Consider the following 19,120-nt stretch of genomic DNA (forward strand, 5'->3'; position numbering starts at 1 on the left):
ACTCGATGCTCATGACTGTATTATCCGTGGACACTTATCAGACTGTGACAGACCAGGATGTAAACATCGTTTCATAATATTCCCTAATTTTACATTGGTCATAAAATCTGTTTCTGTTAATCATAATTTATAGGTTCACTCATTATTTACTGTCCATATTGAGTCCATGTTTGGTCAGAACCTCAGCCCCAAACCAACTTTTTCATTAATTTAGCAAAGTCAAATCTGTAGTTAGAGTGTCAGCATTTATTATTGCTTGTTTGCAAACCTGTCAAACCTGGTTAACTGAGGTTTGGACATAGAATACACATTTATTTACACACACACAGACGTCGCTGGTGTATCAGTGTAAAGTGTGACCCTGTTAACTGGTGACTCTCGGCCGTTAATCCCGGCTGAAAGTCACCAGTTAGCATTGTCGCTATTAACGCTGAAACACCGGTTGCACTGTAACGGTTGAAACTTGACAGAAGTTGCCTCTATTGTGTAGTATAGTTTTTGACAGCTGACCACAGAAAAACCGTAAATTTAGATGCTTCTAACAGGTTGAATTTAGTGTTTAAAAAACGCTAACTTGTCTGAATGAATGGAGCCAAATGCTGCTTCTGCGGTCAAGATGCCCGCGCATCTTTTTTTCATGACGTAATCTGAACTCTGTTCAGATTTCACAATGTCGATAATCAACTTTTTTGAAGGTCTGTGCCTGGTAGTTATGCTAGAAAAACTACAAGCCTGTAGCAGCGTAGCAGGAGGGGCTGTACACTGAATTCATACATTTTCCCACCCTGAATAAAGTTTGTGGATAGTTGTGTTTGCATTTATCTCCAGATGAAGGCATGCAATTTGGGGTGGAAGAATATTAATCCTTAGGGTTTGAAGAGGGCCTTTGCTACACCTGCAGTTTGGCTCGAGCTCTGATAATCTTTAATTGTTGGTTAGTGTCATGTTCGGTATAAGAACTATTTATCAGGGTAAAGTATCTCCAGCTTTGTAAAATATACAGTTTGTGATTCTATACATGCATGAATACAAAGTTACTAAATCTAGTAACTGTGAGTGATGCCTTTGTTTGATTCTGCTTTGTGTAGCGTTGTCACACCTAAGGATTATGTAACTCTGCAGCATATCATTGCTTACTTCATACATAATCATGAAAGGATTTATACCGTTGAGTCAGTACACAGAGATTACAGCCATGTTAGCACACCGTGATTTAAAGAAAACAATGGTGACTGTGAACTATGAGTAAGATGATGATTAATGCTTGGGTCATCATGGGAATTTCATGGCAGCTTGTAACTCATGGCCATGCATGATTTAATACCCTGAACCAAATCATGCTGACTAATTCACATAAACTCACTGAGCACAGACCCAAACAGGCTTCAACTGTTAAGTATTGGCACAGTATTTCCCTCTGCTTTGTGTGAGACTATTGTGGATGGAGCTCAGACCAGACGGGGCTGGGGGCATGCTCCCCAGAAGGTAAATTTGATCAATCTGTTGCACTCTGAAGGCAGAAATAAAGAGGCCACCGACATCTTGAGCTTTTGTGGACTATTTTGTGGTGGGGATTTCTAAAACAGCTGACAAATCGTGGTGGATTTGACAGAGTTGAACCCAGCCCAACCTCTGAGGGAACATTTACCTTCAGACTGTTAACACTGGCTACCTTTAACTTGCTTGTTGTCATTCTGTTTTAGAGAAACATTTAGTTTCTTTATGTCTGTTTACTGCTCACATAGTCTGTGGAACCAAGACATTATTTGGGTTATTCCTGTAGGTTGTTTCTCAAATGTCTCAGCATTGTTGGTCATGTTTTTTTTTCTTTTTCATCTTCATTGGTATGCAGATGTCAAGAATGAAGGGGCTGGAAATCAAAGTAGATAGTTTAGAAGCCCATGATGACCAGTTGTGTTGTGTTTGTTCAGGAAGTAAGAAGTCATTTGGCTTAGCTTCTCTTACTGTCAGGTGTAATCACATGACATTTTTACCAACCAATGGAAACTCTTCGAAGACATAATCACGTACACATATAGAACATGAAATTCTTCTCACACATTTCAGGTTTAATATTTTTACAACTGCTGTTAAATATTGTTTTTGTTTTTTTTAATTGTTCCATTTCTATATTACAATGAACACACATAGGCTGTGTTCATACTGCAGTTAAAAGTGAGACCCATATCTGCTTTCCTTCTGTGTGAACAGCATAAGTCACATTGAATCTGACATTTCATGGTCAGATTCAGGCCATTTTCAAATTGTTGTACTGAATCGGATAGAAATTACATTTTTTAAGTTTATCACAGTTTGAGAAGCCAATATTTCATTTAATGCGACTTTGACGTCATTCAGGAGAGATGTGGCACAGTTCCGTACTGCTCTTGAGCAACACTCCAGTCCAGTTGAAGGCGGTGATTCACCAATAAGTTGGTTTGCCAACCACCAAAAAACCCTGAAGAATGAGAAGAAGAAGAAGTTATGCTCTGCATACAAAAACTGAGTCAAGAGTCAGACTTTAAGTCCTTCTTCACATAACCCCTGTTTTTGACACAAGACCATACATGAAACTACCAGCTGTCACTATCTTTTTTTCCGTAAACACTGTTCTGTGTTTGACGTAATTTCAGTCACACAACTCTCATTTGATTTTTTTTTTTTTTAAGCAAATTCAATTATGAACCTGCAGATGGATGCTTGGGTGCCGGTGGGGTCAAAAGAACATGCAGCCAGGCAGAGGACGTGATTGGAAGATGGTTATGACAAGTGGGACATGTAGTTTCTGTATGGCAGCGCAGGTTGAGTTGTCTGCCTGAACTAGCTCACAGGCTTCGCTCCATTAATGTTCAACTGGGCACGTGGGTCATTTCAGGGGCATGAGCTGTCTGCAGACAGGCCATGTTTAAAAACCTAATGTGAACAAACAAGAAATAATTTGAGTAACAAATTTGAATTGGGCATTACAGACTGCAATGTGAATGTAGCCTTAGTTTTCACCATCAAAGACTGTTTTTCAATCTAAATTTAAAACCAAAGGAACAGTGAAGCTTTTAGGGCACTTGCAATAAGTCATTTCCATAATATGGTCCCAACTTGCCATCCTTCAGCCAAACCAACTGGATTCACTAAACGAATTTCAACTTGCAATTAACAGACACTATGTTGCTGTTTCAGCTGTAAGGATGTGTGTAATGATAAACAGGCATCATATTAAGAAACACTGCACATTCCCAAGCATCAGCTGAAACACGACCCTTACGAAAGAAAAGTATATGTACCAATATATTTTTTTAAATGTATTTTAATATATTGTAATATATTATTTTCCCAATACATTTTCCAATATATTATATATTTGATATACATGGAAATATATATTGAGGGCACATATACAATATATTATGTATTAATGAAATATGTTGCAATATATTGCAAAATATACAAATGACTGCCCCTTTCCATATATTGCAATATATTGGAAAATATAAATACTAAATCTCATATATGGGAATATATTACCTAATATATGACATGATATTTTCCAATATGCTCCAATATATTTTTCTTCCGTAAGGGGATGCTCATTGCAGCTTAAATCTATCCTCATTTGATTCTAACTGGGATTAAGAGTTGCTTTTTCTCAAAATGTGAGCTAAACCAAAAGGATTCTGTGATTTTTCTAACTTAAACAAGTTGATTATTGCTAGCTGCTCAGGCAAAGTGATAGGACAGGCAAAACAAAGCTACATCAATGTGTTGGAGCCTTGATAATAAACTCTTCAGTTGAAGTTACAATTTAATTGAGGGGAAAGACACTAAAATACTTCACTTGGAGTGCCTCAGCCATTGTCTTACTCTGGGTAAGAGCCCTCAACTGGCTCTACGGCTGAATTTACAGATCCTGAAAGAGAGAAAAACAATACGCTTGAAACCTAGTGATCTTAAAAGAGTGCAGACCTCAAAAGAGCCATCCTAACAAGACGATTCAGGTTGTTTGCATAAGAGGATTTTGCTCACATCCCACATGTCAGCCGTCTGACATGGAGGGGATGTGGACAACATCCTCTTATGCAAAGAAACTTGTATCGTCAAGGCAGAGCCCTTTGTATGAATGGCTTTTTTTTTATTATTATTAACCGCTCCCACCCTTTGCTGAAGCATTTAATTCAGGATAATGCCGTGAATCTTTTTCATAGACTTCAAAGGCCACTCTTCATTCATTTTGGCCTTTTGAAGGTATTATGTTGGTTATGTGAGGCTTCCAGTTTTCAAGGGCCAGTAAATGGTATTAAGTTATGTGTGCGGTGGATTACTGCGTCCAGTGTTTCTCTGTGTGCACAGCGGTGCAGCATGAATTTAGAAGAGGAAAGTGACAGGAAATCATAAAATGTCCTGTTATTGATGAGATACAGTGTGTAATGTTACTATGCTGACAGAGCTACTTTTATTTATTTATTTATTTTTACAAGGGTATTTAATGCTGACAGTGCTAGACAGCCTTTTTGACCACAGACATGGTTTAGATAAATTAAAGGAACATTATTTAAGGCTTAATCTGGAATGACACTGAGCAGTATAGATCAGAGCTGCAGGCATTGGGCATTTTAATGAAACGGGGGAACATTAATTGAGTGCTACAAATGTGGTTCTTCAACATGGTGTGTTTCATTCGCCTGTCAAAGCCTAATCCTAACCCCTGTGACAGTGGCATTTGCAGGGAGCTGCAGAAATAAGTTGGAAGTAGATTTACTGAATATAGTAAAGCTTAAAGTGGCTCTGTGGAGAGAGAAAAAGTCAAGCTCAGTGAACTCTCCTCCAGCACAGTTTTTGGAGAAGTATAATCCAAATATATTGCTCTGAATATCACATCTTACATATTCTGTTACATCACTGGCATTCTGTGGAAATTCTGCTTTGCTGGAGCTTGATGAAGGGCAGCAGAGGTTGAGATCAAACATAGACACACACCAACCTTTCTCACTCATGTGTAGGATCTAGATATCTGATATTGTATACAGAGAACAAATGGATCAATAGTCACCTGGAAAGATGGTATAACAGCAAACATGACGTATGAAAATATTATGCTGTGTTCGTGAGTATTTTTTTTATCATGGGGGAAGATTATTCGTGCAATGAATAGAAATTGTCTTTCCTCCGTTGTGTTTAAGGACAGAATCTGAGGCTACAGCTTTCATCAGATGTCTGTCAAGTCCCTGTTGAAATCTTTATTCCAGCAGGCCTTAAGCTGGCCTTCACTCCAGACCAACAGGCACGCTAATTGACAGTTTACTGCATAAATTTACAAAGTGATTTCCCTCCATGTATGTTGGGCTTCACTGTGAACTGATGAAAGCAGCTTCTTGGGTCACTAAACACAGCCAAATAATGTGTCTACAGTAGCTCGATGTGAACTTCCCCCTGTGCTCTGCTGATAAAAATCATAAAGCAAAGTGCTTTTTCAGATTCTATCCATCAGAATTTCCCCCACTGGCATTGTAAATGCTGTGCTTTGGGTTAATAAAACCATGAGGCTGGAAGAGCATAAGCCTAGATTTAGGGGACGTCACAATTTGTACTTAAGGGATTTCCTACCATATTGTTGAGATTTCACTTTACCAAAGTCAGTAATGATGGAATAAAATACAATACCATGCATTCCTTCCCATCAAAAAGCACTCTGCTTTGTTGATTCTGAGATTACTGGACTTAATCTGCCATCTGTGCAGTTTACTTCCAAACAATATTTTCATTAAGTGTAATGTCAACCAAAGCTGAATAGTCATTCCTCAGCTACAGGGATTGAGAAAATACCCCCCTCCCCTATTTGTACATACTGTTAATGACACTTATCAAGGCTATCTGCCCCTAAATCTGAGTAACTCAATACCCCAAATTCCCTCATCCTCTACATGTATTTCTAAATGATTTGAGTGATCTCATTGCCATTAACTTAGCATCACTGTATTGAGGAGAACTGCCATCTACTTTATATCAAAATTGCGTATAGGCAGCCATAGACTTATAACACTTAAATATTAGAGGTGTGCTGATGCACTCACCTCATTACTCATTTCACAATACATTCAAGTATGCTAAAATGAAAAACTTTTTCAATGAGCAGAGTCACAAAAAATGCAGGTGCATTTTGAAATGTTTCATAACTTGTAGCCATGCATGACCTAAGCATGAGCTTTAAATTGTTCAACTCCTTTCCAAAAACAAAATAAATTAATTGGTAATAGGGCTTTCATTTTGATGCATAAATTAAATTAGTCACTTACATAGCAAATGAATGTGTTGTAAAGGTAACACATTGAACTCATTGGCTACCAGCTGTTGTCAGCGCTCGTCTAGGGCGCTCCATCCTTTGATCCTCTCCTTGATCTTCGGCGTCTTTTCTCACGATCATGCAGCTCTTTCTCTCTGAACTACTCCGTCACATCACCAGTTGGAGCGTGAGCAGCCTGGACTTTTCTGACTTCTGACTCACATCTTCTCCTCATATCCATGCTGATCTCTCATCCAAAGAGCGCACTGCTCTCACCCTCAGTAGTTTAAGAGCAGGATTTTGATCGACAAGCTCCACCAGACCCACCTCCCCTCACTGAAAAACACAATTTACCTCTATGGACACAGTAAACAGTTGCAATTGAATTAAGAAAAAGGTGGATTTACAAACCTTCTTTTCTTCTCTTAATCATTTGATTAGTCATGCATTACATTTTGTAATGTCCTAGAATTTAAATTCTTTGTTTGGGGACCTTAGGCAAAAATGGGATTAAAATGTAATTAATTGGATTAAATGCTGTAATGAATTGGATTTTTTTTTTTTTTATCACCTTACAGTACAAATTATTATGATTGTTTTTTTTTTTTTTTTTTTAAGTAAAAGCAATATATGCAAAGCTGTAACTAAAGTAGTCTGCCAGTAAAGAGTGTAAAAAAGTGCAAACAGAGACTGACCCTTTATTTTATGTCTCTTGTTATTGTCATGGCTCCAACGCTTGACTCTGAAAGTTTAGGTGCAAAGGCATCAGTCTGGCAGTTTTTCTCGCAGATGCAGTGGAGCAAGCTGTGGTGGTTCTATATGTCTTAGCACAGTGCTTGTATTAGCCGCGGGGTACGGCACTATTTTCTTACACGTTATCTTTGTCTTTTCTGTCACTTGGTACCCAAAATGCTGCCACACAGATGATTTAAAAATGGCGGGGGGCTTCTTCAATGCTAATGTTTTTCAGACTCTGACGTCATTCTGGCTACACTTGATAGACTTCGCTGCTGAGAAGGCACATCACTGCTCCCCACAGGTCATATATAGAAAATTCTAGCTCACAGCTTCCAGTCTGATAGGCTTCAGTCCTCTACCAGCTCAAGACAGCTCTTCACTGAAACCAGAAATATTATTACAATTTAGGCCTGAACCACACGTATATGGATATATTCCTAAACGCACATTTTTCTGTCCAATTGGGCCTCTCAACCACACGAACACGGCGATTTCACCCACATAAACAGAGATTTTTAAAAACTCATAAAAAAGTGAAGAAATAAAAAAATATCCGGTTGAGTGGATCCGTGTAGCGGTATTAAACGGAGCTGGTGTTGACCCGATGACGTCAAGCGCCTAGCAACAAGTCACTGTGTTTGACTGCGCATGCTCATAATGTTTTTCTTCTATGGTTTTCACATTTTGCTAACCTGCCACTTATCAGCCAGGCATGGCATTGCATGGTGGTGTGGACGGAGATTTTTTTAAAACGAGGACAAAGATATCCAATCAAAAAAATATCCATATACGTGTGGTTCAGGCCTTAATCTCGTGGCACGAGATATCACCACATCTCTATCAAATGTTGCAATCAAGAGGTGTGAGTCAACCTTAGTAAAAGGGAAGTTGATGATGAACACACTTAGGTTTGGCCCTCATTAGAACGGGCCGACACAAGTTTTTAACTAAAGCTATGCTAAAGATGTTGGTATAATTGAACATACATAGTTAAATAAGCAGATTCCCCAACAAGGTACCTAACTAAGCAAACCCATCTAACATTTAACAGCATGTTTTTATTTTCCTGCCATGTCGTGGTATTATCAGATTTCAGGGATATCCCATTCTTTCTCTGTTAATGCAGTAGTTTGTCCTGAAAATGAAGTTAACCCAGTGTGTTGACCGGCAAGATGCCAGCATTAGAGTCTAAGGTCAGAGCCAAAGCACTACAAGATTATTCATTACCCATACTTTTTGCTGTCAATATTACACTGACCTTGTCACTCCCCTTTTATGGCCACATGAATCAGCATTTATGGTTCAGTTAAAAGGCCTTCCAAATTATGTTATTTTGATTTTTTCTTGGCAGATCCTTCAAATCTCAAGTGAAAACTGAGGAGGGTGTTAAAGGGCCAATGAAGACCAGTCGGTTCATAAATCATCACCAAAACTGTTGAAGTTCAGGGTCCATTAGTTCTTACACTGGTTATTATGGTTCCTGTGGAGAGGTCATTTTAGGTCTGATTATTTTTTTATTTTATTTTTTTTTTTGAACGAATACAACTTAACTTCTCAGAGGCCCAAACATTGTTAGGTTTTTACCCACATAATCGATATTACATTTATGTTCTGCCATAAATTCCCTGTTGTAGATGTCCTTGATAGCTGGAATGGGATGGTAGTGATGTATGATCCAATCTCAAAGGTCTGTATCAGAGCAAATCAAGAAAATTTTCCCAGGATCTATTTTAGCTGTACCCTTTATTTCTTAATCATGTAAATTTTCTACCTTTAGGGGTTTTTTTTAAATTTCATTTTAAGTATAGAGGCAACACTAGAGTAACTATCTGTCTCTTTTTGCTGTGTGTATACAGTATGTTTGTGGCCTATATATTGCAAAAAAATAAAAAATAAAAATAAAATAAAATAATAATAATAATAATAATAATAATAATAATAATAATAATAATAATAATAATAATAATAATTTAAAAAACAACAACTGAAACAGCATGAATAAATAAATAAATAAATAAATAAATAACAAATGAATAAATAGAAATAAATGAATAAATAAATAAATAAATACTTTTCCCCATCATTAATAAGCTATTGGGCAACTGGGTTTAAACTTTTACCATGCTTATTGCAACCTTTACCTGCTAGTTGAAACACTGAGAGATGTCACATATCACCCTTCTGACTTACATGTCACTGCATCTGTGCTAAACAATAGAGACCTGATGACAATGCTTCCTGATTATGTGATCAACAGACACCACCTCTTAAAGGTGATGAACCCGTTCACACTTTTCCATTTGTCATCACCCCTGTGATGCATTCAACTCCAGTTCACTGTGTGAGCTTAAAGCGTCCAAGGACAGCAGAGATGAAAGATATTCTGTAATGAGGTTTCTCCCTTAGCAATCAATGAGGAGCTTTGTCCCAAGGGGCACTGAAGGTTGTCTAAAAAATCAGTCCACTGCATAGTCCTGCCCTCAACAGCCCAACTATCTATCACGTTGCAATCTTGATGATGAACAGGTATATACAGTAAAAAGGGACATTTTGGGACACTCTTTGGTTCTGAATAAATTGAAGGAATAATGATTTGGGGGGCGTTTTCAGGAATATACTTTTCATGCCGTGTCTTCCGCCAGTTACTGCCCTGATCATTGCACTGCATAATCAAATTGCCCTCTGGGAATCAGATGACTTTGGGTCTCAGGGAGATAATGCAGAATATGATGATCAGCTAAACCAGGCCTGACCTTGTGCGTCAGTGTATTTATCCTTGGATTGATATGAAACTGCTTCACTGAAAAGTCCCAACTGCTTCTGACAGCTGAGAGCACAGAGTGCAAAACCTGAACCATGCAGGTTTAATAACATTCACCATGTGTCAGACTTTTACGCATTTATTATAGTTATTATAAAGAGCCATTCTGTTAAGATGTCAACCCAACTGAGAAGAAGACATGAGAGTACACATTTACCAGGGATAACAAAGTTGGGAATCTCTTTAAAAAACATCAAACAGAAGGTGGGGAATAGATTGTGTGGTTTGAACGTATCCTGAAAATGTGTCGACATCTTGAATGTGATTGCTAATTTACCTTCTCTGTTCTCTGCAGTCCATCTGCCATGAGGCCAGGCAGCTGTATGGGGCACCGGGTGTGGATTCTGCTGGCCATGACCCACCTCACTCTGGACTTCTCTGTCTGCAGCCCTCTCAGTCAGGGTCTGGGGATCAAACTCACCCCTAAATCGGTGCCTCGCTCACGACCTCGCTGGCAGCTTCTCTGGGACATGCCCAACAAGCTTCATTGGAGAACAGTAAGCCCACTGGCTCGTCGCCTCCTGAACTCTATTCCCCCACCCCAAGACACCAGGGCAGGGGTAGGTCCAAAAGTGAAGAGTCAAGTACATTGGAGGCCGGCATGTAAGGAGTGCCAGTTGAGATACTCTCCAAAGGAAACAAATAATCCTTTGGCTCTACAAGCTGGTTCTCCAGCAGTTTTATCCAGCGGGAGAACAGGAGACACCATGAGGTTGTTACTCAGAGCCAAAAGGCAGCTCAAATGGGAAAACGACAAGTCTCAGGAGGGCCGGACTACAACAGTGGCTGGATTTATCGACTGGGGACCCACAGGGACAGATAGCTTAGATGAAGATGGCAAACTGGACCCCAACGCAACACTGTCCACCAGGGTCTCATCTACTACAGTGGCCACAACCACTAGCACTACAACCAGGCTCTCCCAAAGGACGTTCACTGTGGTGACCACACCAGAGCCTAAGAGGCAAAGCACCACCAAGGCCACTGTTAGCGTCGGGGAAACTGTCAAACCACCAAAGCCATATGGGGAAACACAAGGTAAACAAAAATATAAAATCAATGCAGCATACAGTGATAAACGGGCCCTCTCCTTTATGTGCCTGTCGGGCATGTCGCAGCTGTCACATGTGCAGCAACATCTGCCTTAGTAAAAAGCCATGTATGTAGATAAGGTGTAGCTTCTACAGTGAGCATACATGGGTCATTTTTAACATAGAGGGCGTTGCAGTACTGATTCTGACCACTAGATGTGGCTGTGACTTTATTTTTTATCATCTTCAGTTATCTGGGTAAAATATTACAAACTGTTAATAATGTGAAGCATGTTTAAAGGTGTTTATTGGGGGAAATATCACTTGTGTCCCATAGGGGGTGCTATTCACATAACCAAATTGTACATGTTTGCATGGTGGTGCAGATATGTTAGGAGGTGGACCTTGATCATGTATGTGAAATTTGAAGCAGCTTGGAGACATAAGAGTTTTAGACAGTGCCATAGACATAGCCTCCAACCACAGGATTTGACCTGATCAGTGATGCTTTATGAAGCCCTGAAGACATTTCAGAAACAATATATTAAAATATGGAGGAGTTATTAATCACTCGACAGATGTCGTCCTGTTGGCAGTAGGGGACTCTATAGCTGAAGGTGAAAAATAGCATATGTGTGCACTTAGGATGTGATGCAGTGTGTGTGTGTGTGTCTTTTGGTCCAGATCCAACATTGTACATGAGAGTTATTAAGGTTTGCATGTTACCAAAAACGGACGACTTAGGCTGTCCTTCTAGGCAATGCCCATTGAGTAATGAAAACCCTTTGATAGCTTTTCATCGTCAATGTAACTGGCACACTTCTGAAGTACTTTAGTCATTGGTGGCTACACCCATTGAAATACGAAAAATCCTTGATATTGACTTCTATTGTCAATGTACCCTTTATACACAAATTAAATTTAGAGACGATCTGAAAATAAATGAATAAATGAATAAATAAATAAATAAATAAATAAATAAATAAATAAATAAATAAATAAATAAATAAATAAATAAATCAATAAATAAAATTGACAAGTTCGTACAAATTTATACCCTTTGAATGCCAATCCATAAAATATTTCACTATGAAAGAGCAGCAGCGCGAGCTGTCAGCTGATTTCTTCCCATAAAAAAGGTGTTTCCTTCATCGGTTGCTTGAAAAAAGAAAATAATAACAGAGAGGCAATTTTCAGCTTTGAATTCCTTGCAGGTGAGTTTTTTCTGATTCGCTCTACTTTTCCAGCTGCCAAACAACGGGGCATCATTTACTCTCAACCTTTCTTGCAATGGCGTTGTCCATTACCAGCATGGAGAGGTTACCTTTTCCCGTAATGCGTCCCTCCATGCCTAAAAGTGATACTCCGGGATGGAACAAGTTGGGTCCTATCACAAGGTTTAGGGCAGAAATTACCCCGACAGCAGTGTTTTTGTGCAGCAGAAGCCCAGGGCACTCGCACCAAACACCCCCTCCCTGCTCCTCTGCCGGTTTCCTCTGCACTCAGACGGGGCCATATTTTACTTGACCAAAAACACAAATAAACGGACTCCCACCAAAAAAATCTGATATCGGTCTGCATTCACGCTTTATTTAGAGAATTTTCAGCGCGTTACTTTCACACAAAAACACCGCCAAATAAGGCTCTAGTTCTCATCGTGTCTCTTCGTCCTGGCAGACTGCCTGCGTTTGTTTATATCTGGCACGCCGCGTGCTGACTGATACACTAAGCAGCGAGCACCTTGTAGCCAGCTGTGGCTCTGCAGCGGAGGTAGCGCTGTTTTACGACACGATGAGAACTAGGGCCTTATTTAGCTGTGTTTTTGTGTGAAAGTAACGTGCTGAAAATTCTCTAGATAAAGCGTGAATGCAGACTGATATCAGATTTTTTCAGTGGGAGTCCGTTTATTTGTGTTTTTGTTCAAGTAAAATATGGCCCCGTCTGAGTGCAGAGGAAACCGGCAGAGGAGCAGGGAGAGGGTGTTTGGTGCCAGCGCTCTGGGCTTCTGCTGCACAAAAACACTGCTGTAGGGGTAATTTCTGCCCTAAACCTTGTGATAGGACCCAACTTGTTCCATCCTGGAGTATCACCTTAAATTGTGTAGATACGGCCAGCTGAACCTTGAATATTTAGGGGCGTGTTATATGAATTAAGATTGTTATCAGCCACCACATTTATCAACAACTGATACACTATGATTGGCCCTGGTACGCAAGTTTCATAAATCACACGTGAACTTTGCCATGGGATCATTTTTTTCACCCAGATCTGCACCAAATCCCACGCAAGATTGATAAATGAGGGCCAAGGTGACTACATCTGGAAAGAAGCTGCTAAACTCAGTGTTAAATCAACTGCTCAATCAGCAGTTGTTCTTCCTTCTATATACAAGTTGCAGAAGTTTGACTGGTTGGTTGAGGGAATGCATCAGTTAAGGGCATGTCACTACTTTTCCTGGTACATCCACTGGAGTTTTGCCTCAGCCCTGAATGAGCCACAAACTCCAGCCCTTTGTGTCCCTGGGACTAATACCAGGCTGTCCATTGTGTGTGCTCTCCATGTTGCCCACTCTCTCAAACACAAAGAAACAGGCACACTCTCCCAAATGCAACAGTCCATCCTCTTTCAATCAATTCTCTGTATTAATAAAGGCTTTTCATTGTTCCTGCCGTGTAGAGGGATTGTTTCAGTGTAAACAAATAAACAATCCAAGCATCACCATAAGCCATACATTGATATGTGTGTTCTGAGAATACAGAGGCACACTGGTGCAACAAGCCTTCTGTGTACTTCAGATAAGTAAGAAAGAGCCATCTGTGTTAACATGTAAGCTTAAGTTGATAGACTCAGTGGGTTGGTTTATAAAGGAACCAAAACACACTTGGACCCTTGAACCCTAAAATTAACATCCAAGCTAGGCTAATGCCAAAATTTAACTACATTTTTTGGGAAACAGTTATCTCCAGAGAATTGGTCATTTATGATTGCTGATTGCAAATATGACTTCAGTATGAGATACAGGAATGGGCATATATAAGCTAACTAAGCTTCTAAGCTTCTCTGTTACTTCACCAAGGCTGTGTACAGTGGTGTGTGCTTACATAGGGAGCCAGTGTAGGATCACCTTGTAAATACAGCTACAAAAAATGTAAAATCGCTTATCACTCATGCTATCGTGGAGCTGGGGAGAAGGAATTTCACCAGGAATATCCTTGACCGTACTGAGGCTGTCCTGCCTGAAATACTGTTCACAGGCAGATGAGGTTTTTATGGACAGTCCCTCTGAGCTGTGGACACACAAACCTCCTGGTGGAGCATATTAGATTTAACATTTCATTAAGTCCACGAGGAACACGGCATTTAAATGGACCATACAGGAAGACATAAACTATAAGTCATGTTTAACAACTGAGGAACAAGCACTATGCTAATTGATGCTTTCCCATTTGGTGCATTAATATAAATGTCATAAAATTATGCAGCTATCGGTAGGGTTGATAAAAAGTCCTTGGCCAGCTCCCACTCAATTAAAGTGAGAAATATGTGAAGACACAGAGGATGAGGAAAGGTAACACCTGCTGAAAGAGGAAAAGCTGCACCGATGAAAAAATTATGAGAATGTCAAGACAAATTCTGTGTTTTTTTCCCCCTTGAGCAGTGCTGTCAGGAGATCTGTGGTGAATGCATTTTGCTTCCTGATGAGCTGCAGTGACCTGATAATCCTTTATTGTTGGGGGGTTTAAATAACACCCATCAGGCCTGTTGGGTAGTTGTAACCATGGGGCAACCTCTGGGGTTGAAAACTGGAGCCAGTGCAGGACTGCAAAACACTGTAGGTCTGTTTATCCTGCACAGATAAACATTTTAAAACAATTTATGCCAACTTTTTCTCTCCTTTTTTTAAACAATGCACTTTCAGCTAATCCCTATGACTCAACATACATAGGGATGCGTATCAATAGCCAGTTCCTGCTGAGAATTAATTAGTAATGGTTCAATTCATCGGCATCATTAGCCTTTATGCTTAATGACTCCCTTGTCAATTCTGGAGCAGCTGGACCTTAAGTCAACATATTGTGAAGTGCCAAATGTCGGTTATGCTTATTAGTCAGGAGCAGAATATCCAAGACAATGGCAGAGAGATCGAAAAGGAGACTTCACTTTACTTGAAAGAAAGCCAACAACGCAAAGAACAATTTGTGCAAGCTGTAACATTATGCAAGGGTGACAACAACACCACCATGTTAAAGCATTTGTTGACACACAGCGTTACATACCAACAGTGTCATGTCGTATTTATTTACTTGTAAACTCTGTAAAATGATGGAAAGCCTACTTTTTGTATGCAGACAATTCACAGGAGGAATTAAAAAGGGAATCTGTAAAAAATCGGATTGATGATAGAAATTGAAAATGGAATTCATATCAATAAAAATCTCATCAATACCCATGCCTAACAAACATATATATGTTTAAAGGTCCCATATTCTGCTCCTTTTCTGCAGTTTAATATGGATCATTGATGTCTCCATGAAATGGTGGTAACATGTTTTGGTCCAAAAAGCCAATAAATCAAGCACAGCAGCATTGTTTCCAGGCTCTCATAGCCCCTCTGTTCAGAACGCTCTGATTTAGTGGGCGTGGCCTTCATATGTAAATAAGCCATCGCTGATACCGCCCCGCTCTTCAGCGTCACTGAGAGCGGGGCCACGAGCTCAGAGTGCATAATGTTTAGAAAACAGAGAAGCCCCTTTACCGTAACATTACAGGCTAAAACAACAGGTTAACCGCAGCTAAAGTTAGCATCCTGAAGCTAACACAGAGACAGGGGGGACACTGAGGAAAAGCTCTTACATCTGCTCCACAGCACACAGCATTTAAAATACTCACATTTCCAGGGTCCCAGGTTTGTTGGTGGACGGTTGGTGATGCGCCTGGATTCAGGACCAGTCTATTCGCTAGCCCTCTGTTGTACTGTCCAAAGCTGGAAAAGCAGTCGGCCGTGAAGTGACTAGCACACACATGCACAGTTTTACTGAGTGTAGCTGGAACATTTCTCTCATAAATGAACTCTAGACACTTAGTCTTGTCTTCTTCTGAGATGGGAAGCTTGTGCATGGGACTATGTGGTTGTTTACAGCCAAAAACAGCCACACTCCTCTCCCCGTTGCTGGAGAGATTTCTCTCCAGATGCGGAGAGAGGAGTGGGCGGGGAGGGGGTTTGGGGATATTTGCTCCAGTGGACCAATCAGCTCAGACTTGCTTCTGATTATTCATAAAAGGGACTCGCTGACGTCGGCAATCCCGGGAAATTCTGAACAGCTCGTTTTAGGTCAGGATTTTACATTCACAAGCACTACTAAATACAGGTTTTGTCATTAAATATCACATTTTGTGGGCTGGGAGGAAAGACAAAGACCCACAGATTTAACTAAAAGACTTGTGATTTTTGCACAATATGGGACCTTTAACCATTTATAGAGTAACGCTTACGCAGGAGCATGGTTACTTGCGTTAGCACAGCAGTTTACCAATACATCCACCAGGGGGGCAGCCCAAAGTCAAAAGTTTATGACTAAAACAAACTTAAAAACATACATGGCGACCGTGGAGGAGGTATTGCTAATGTACCGTAATGTAAAAGACAAAAACTGAGGCAGAAGTTCCTCACACGTGCAAACATTTTCTTTTTATTTCCTCTTCGTGTCTCACTAGAGCAATGCATCAGCAGGGCTCTATACCAACTTTTTCACTGGTAGCACTGGTGTGACCAGCTTTTTCACTTGGTTGCATCAGCACATGATTTGGTCGCACCAATTATTTATTTACTTATTTATTTGTGTTTAGTGACTCTAGCTTTGATTTTTCTAAAAAAAAAAAATACCGTAAATATGAAGTTTGTCTGCAACAAGCTCTGGCTGACAAAACAGGTTATTTCTTTTATGTAACTTAAAAAGAAGACAATAAAAAAGCTTCTTAAATAAAAGCAAACAATAACAACAGACATGCATGTGTGTACATATCAGTGTTATTATAGTTAACAAAAACATTTTAGGTAAAAAATAAAATACAAGATAAAAACAAAGCTTTTAATAAAACAATGACTAAACGTACTAAAATACCATAAAATATTAGAGAAAATGTCTTTAGTTTTTGTCTTTGTCAATCTGTGTCATACCATAACTAACTTTTACTAATTGAGAGTGCCGGCAGGCTGCCAACACTCCTAAATATGGAGGGAGTCTCCAGTTTTTTAACCCTTTCTCCGGCTGTTCTCCTAGCTTGTGATTTATCCCAATTATCCCCCAACTTAAAGGATGCTCCTGTGATCTGTAATATTTTTCTAAGTCAAATCAAGTCCCAAATTTGGGCGTTATGTCGAAAACTCCCCCCCCGCCACTTGGTTTGATTCAAAGACACTGCAGGAGACCTCTCAGAGACGGAGACAGGTAACCGTGCTGCACTTGTTGATGAAGAGTTTATCAGAGCCTTAGCTGTTTTCTTTCTTTTTGTTTTTGGTGTTGACATGACATGTCGTGAATTAAACTATCGTAGCTCTGCTCTAACACAGCATCCTCTTCAATCAGGAGAGTTTAGAGCAGCGTGAAACTAATAGTGAGGAGGCTGACTCTTAACCGCTTGTCGTTGTGAAGTTCAGTCCGTCTTCGGCGCGTGTATGTGATGGCGCTCTCTCTTCAGAACAGGAGAGAGTTGAGGTGGAGGAGACTCCAGACTGAAAGAGGGTGAATTCAAACCACAATGTCTTGTACAGTGCCCATGATAGATGGACTATTAAGACATATCCACTCACACAAGTGCGACCAGACTAAATTTTTACTCGCACACGCTGAAAAAAAAGATCGCATCTGCAACCCTTTTGGTCACAGTCTCGAGCCCTGATCGGGTACTATCAGTGACACTGCCCCCATTGGTTTCCAGTGGTACTGCCCTGTTGGTCCGTTAAACTTTATAGAAATTGTGTTCGTCCAGATCTGTGTTTAATGTTGAGCATAAATGGGCTTTGAAAAGTATCATCAATTTGTGAAAGTTTCACTTCATTCATGTCTGAATTAGCAAATGTGTAACCCCATTCAGAACACGTCAACCACATACACCATGCATGAAACTTTAACTGGATATGTAGTTGGTTAGTGTCCACACTGAATAAGTTACCCTCAAAATATCACTCACATGTATTCTCAGACAAAAAAAAAAAATCCATTTACTGTAGCCAGACTCTTAGTAACTGGAAGATTACCATGTATGCATTCACCCCCAAAGTAAACAGGCTGCAAGGACTTAATGACTGTGGCTCAGGGATACTGAACGCTGCGCAAGTGAAAGCCAGTAGTGTACTTAGTTGAGCCCTGTGAGGCATATGTGTATTAAAGAGATGTTCACCTCAAGTTATGTTTGTGTTATTCCAGTTTATAGTTTGACACTTGCCAATGTTATATTTAATCCCTCCACCAATAAAGAATCAGACGTTTGCACTTATTTCTATTTGAATAAAGAAAAGAAAAGTCAAGCTTGGAGGACACAGGAAGGGATTCCTATTTCTGTAAATTAAACCTCTTCACACTCTCTTGATGTCCAGACTGCACTTTGAAACCTGCTTTTGGACCAAAAGGCAGAATCTGATTAAACAAAGCTTGTATGGCTGTGACGAGGAATTTTAACATGGTTTAGTTCTCTCTTATCTCAAATATACAACTAGACTTTGAAAAGAAATGAACCATACGGCCTTGTTTGGATGAGGATGAAAACTTGTGTTATTTGCTGTAAGGGTGAAATCAACAGAATAGCTTTTGTAAAATAAAATAAATGATCGTTAACGTCATAAATTAAGTGTTGCACATTCTGCTGAGTGCTAGCTCTATCTCCCTGCTATAATTTGATGTCTCCATCCCTGTGTTTTTGGAAATGCTGTTTGTGGATGGTTGCCCCTGCTCTCACAGCACTCTGACCATTATTCAGGACGAGGAGCAGGGGGAGGTGAGGGGTGGAGCTGATGGCTCTGTTGCCTCCAGATGCTCACTGATTGTTCTCCATGATTGTAGCAGTCAGTGTGACTGTACGCAGATGTAGCTGTCAGCTCCATTACGAGTATGTGATGATATAATCTGCAGTGAGTGGAAGTAGAAGTCAGTGCTGGTAACTTGGGTCATGTTTGATAATCTAAGAGTCCTATAAATTAGGATTAAAATAATAACAAATCAGATTATTATAACACTTTTAGTGGTAATCAAAGATGCT

The 19,120-nt window shown here is 39.9% G+C and overlaps 1 protein-coding gene across 1 annotated transcript in view; it reads left to right on the forward strand.

The window, feature by feature from the left end:
* The window catches only part of ajap1 (adherens junctions associated protein 1), a 97,782-nt gene that overhangs the window by 35,223 nt on the left and 43,439 nt on the right, over positions 1-19,120 (forward strand). Inside the window, exon 2 of the mRNA XM_074681702.1 lies at positions 10,129-10,871. Coding sequence (XP_074537803.1) covers positions 10,129-10,871 — 743 coding nt within the window. The remainder of the gene's footprint in view (positions 1-10,128; positions 10,872-19,120) is intronic.

The sequence above is a fragment of the Halichoeres trimaculatus genome, unplaced genomic scaffold, assembly GCF_033239565.1.
Source record: "Halichoeres trimaculatus isolate MK-OKI-2021-1 unplaced genomic scaffold, fHalTri1.1 fHalTri1_scaffold_11, whole genome shotgun sequence".
NCBI lineage: Eukaryota > Metazoa > Chordata > Actinopteri > Labriformes > Labridae > Halichoeres > Halichoeres trimaculatus.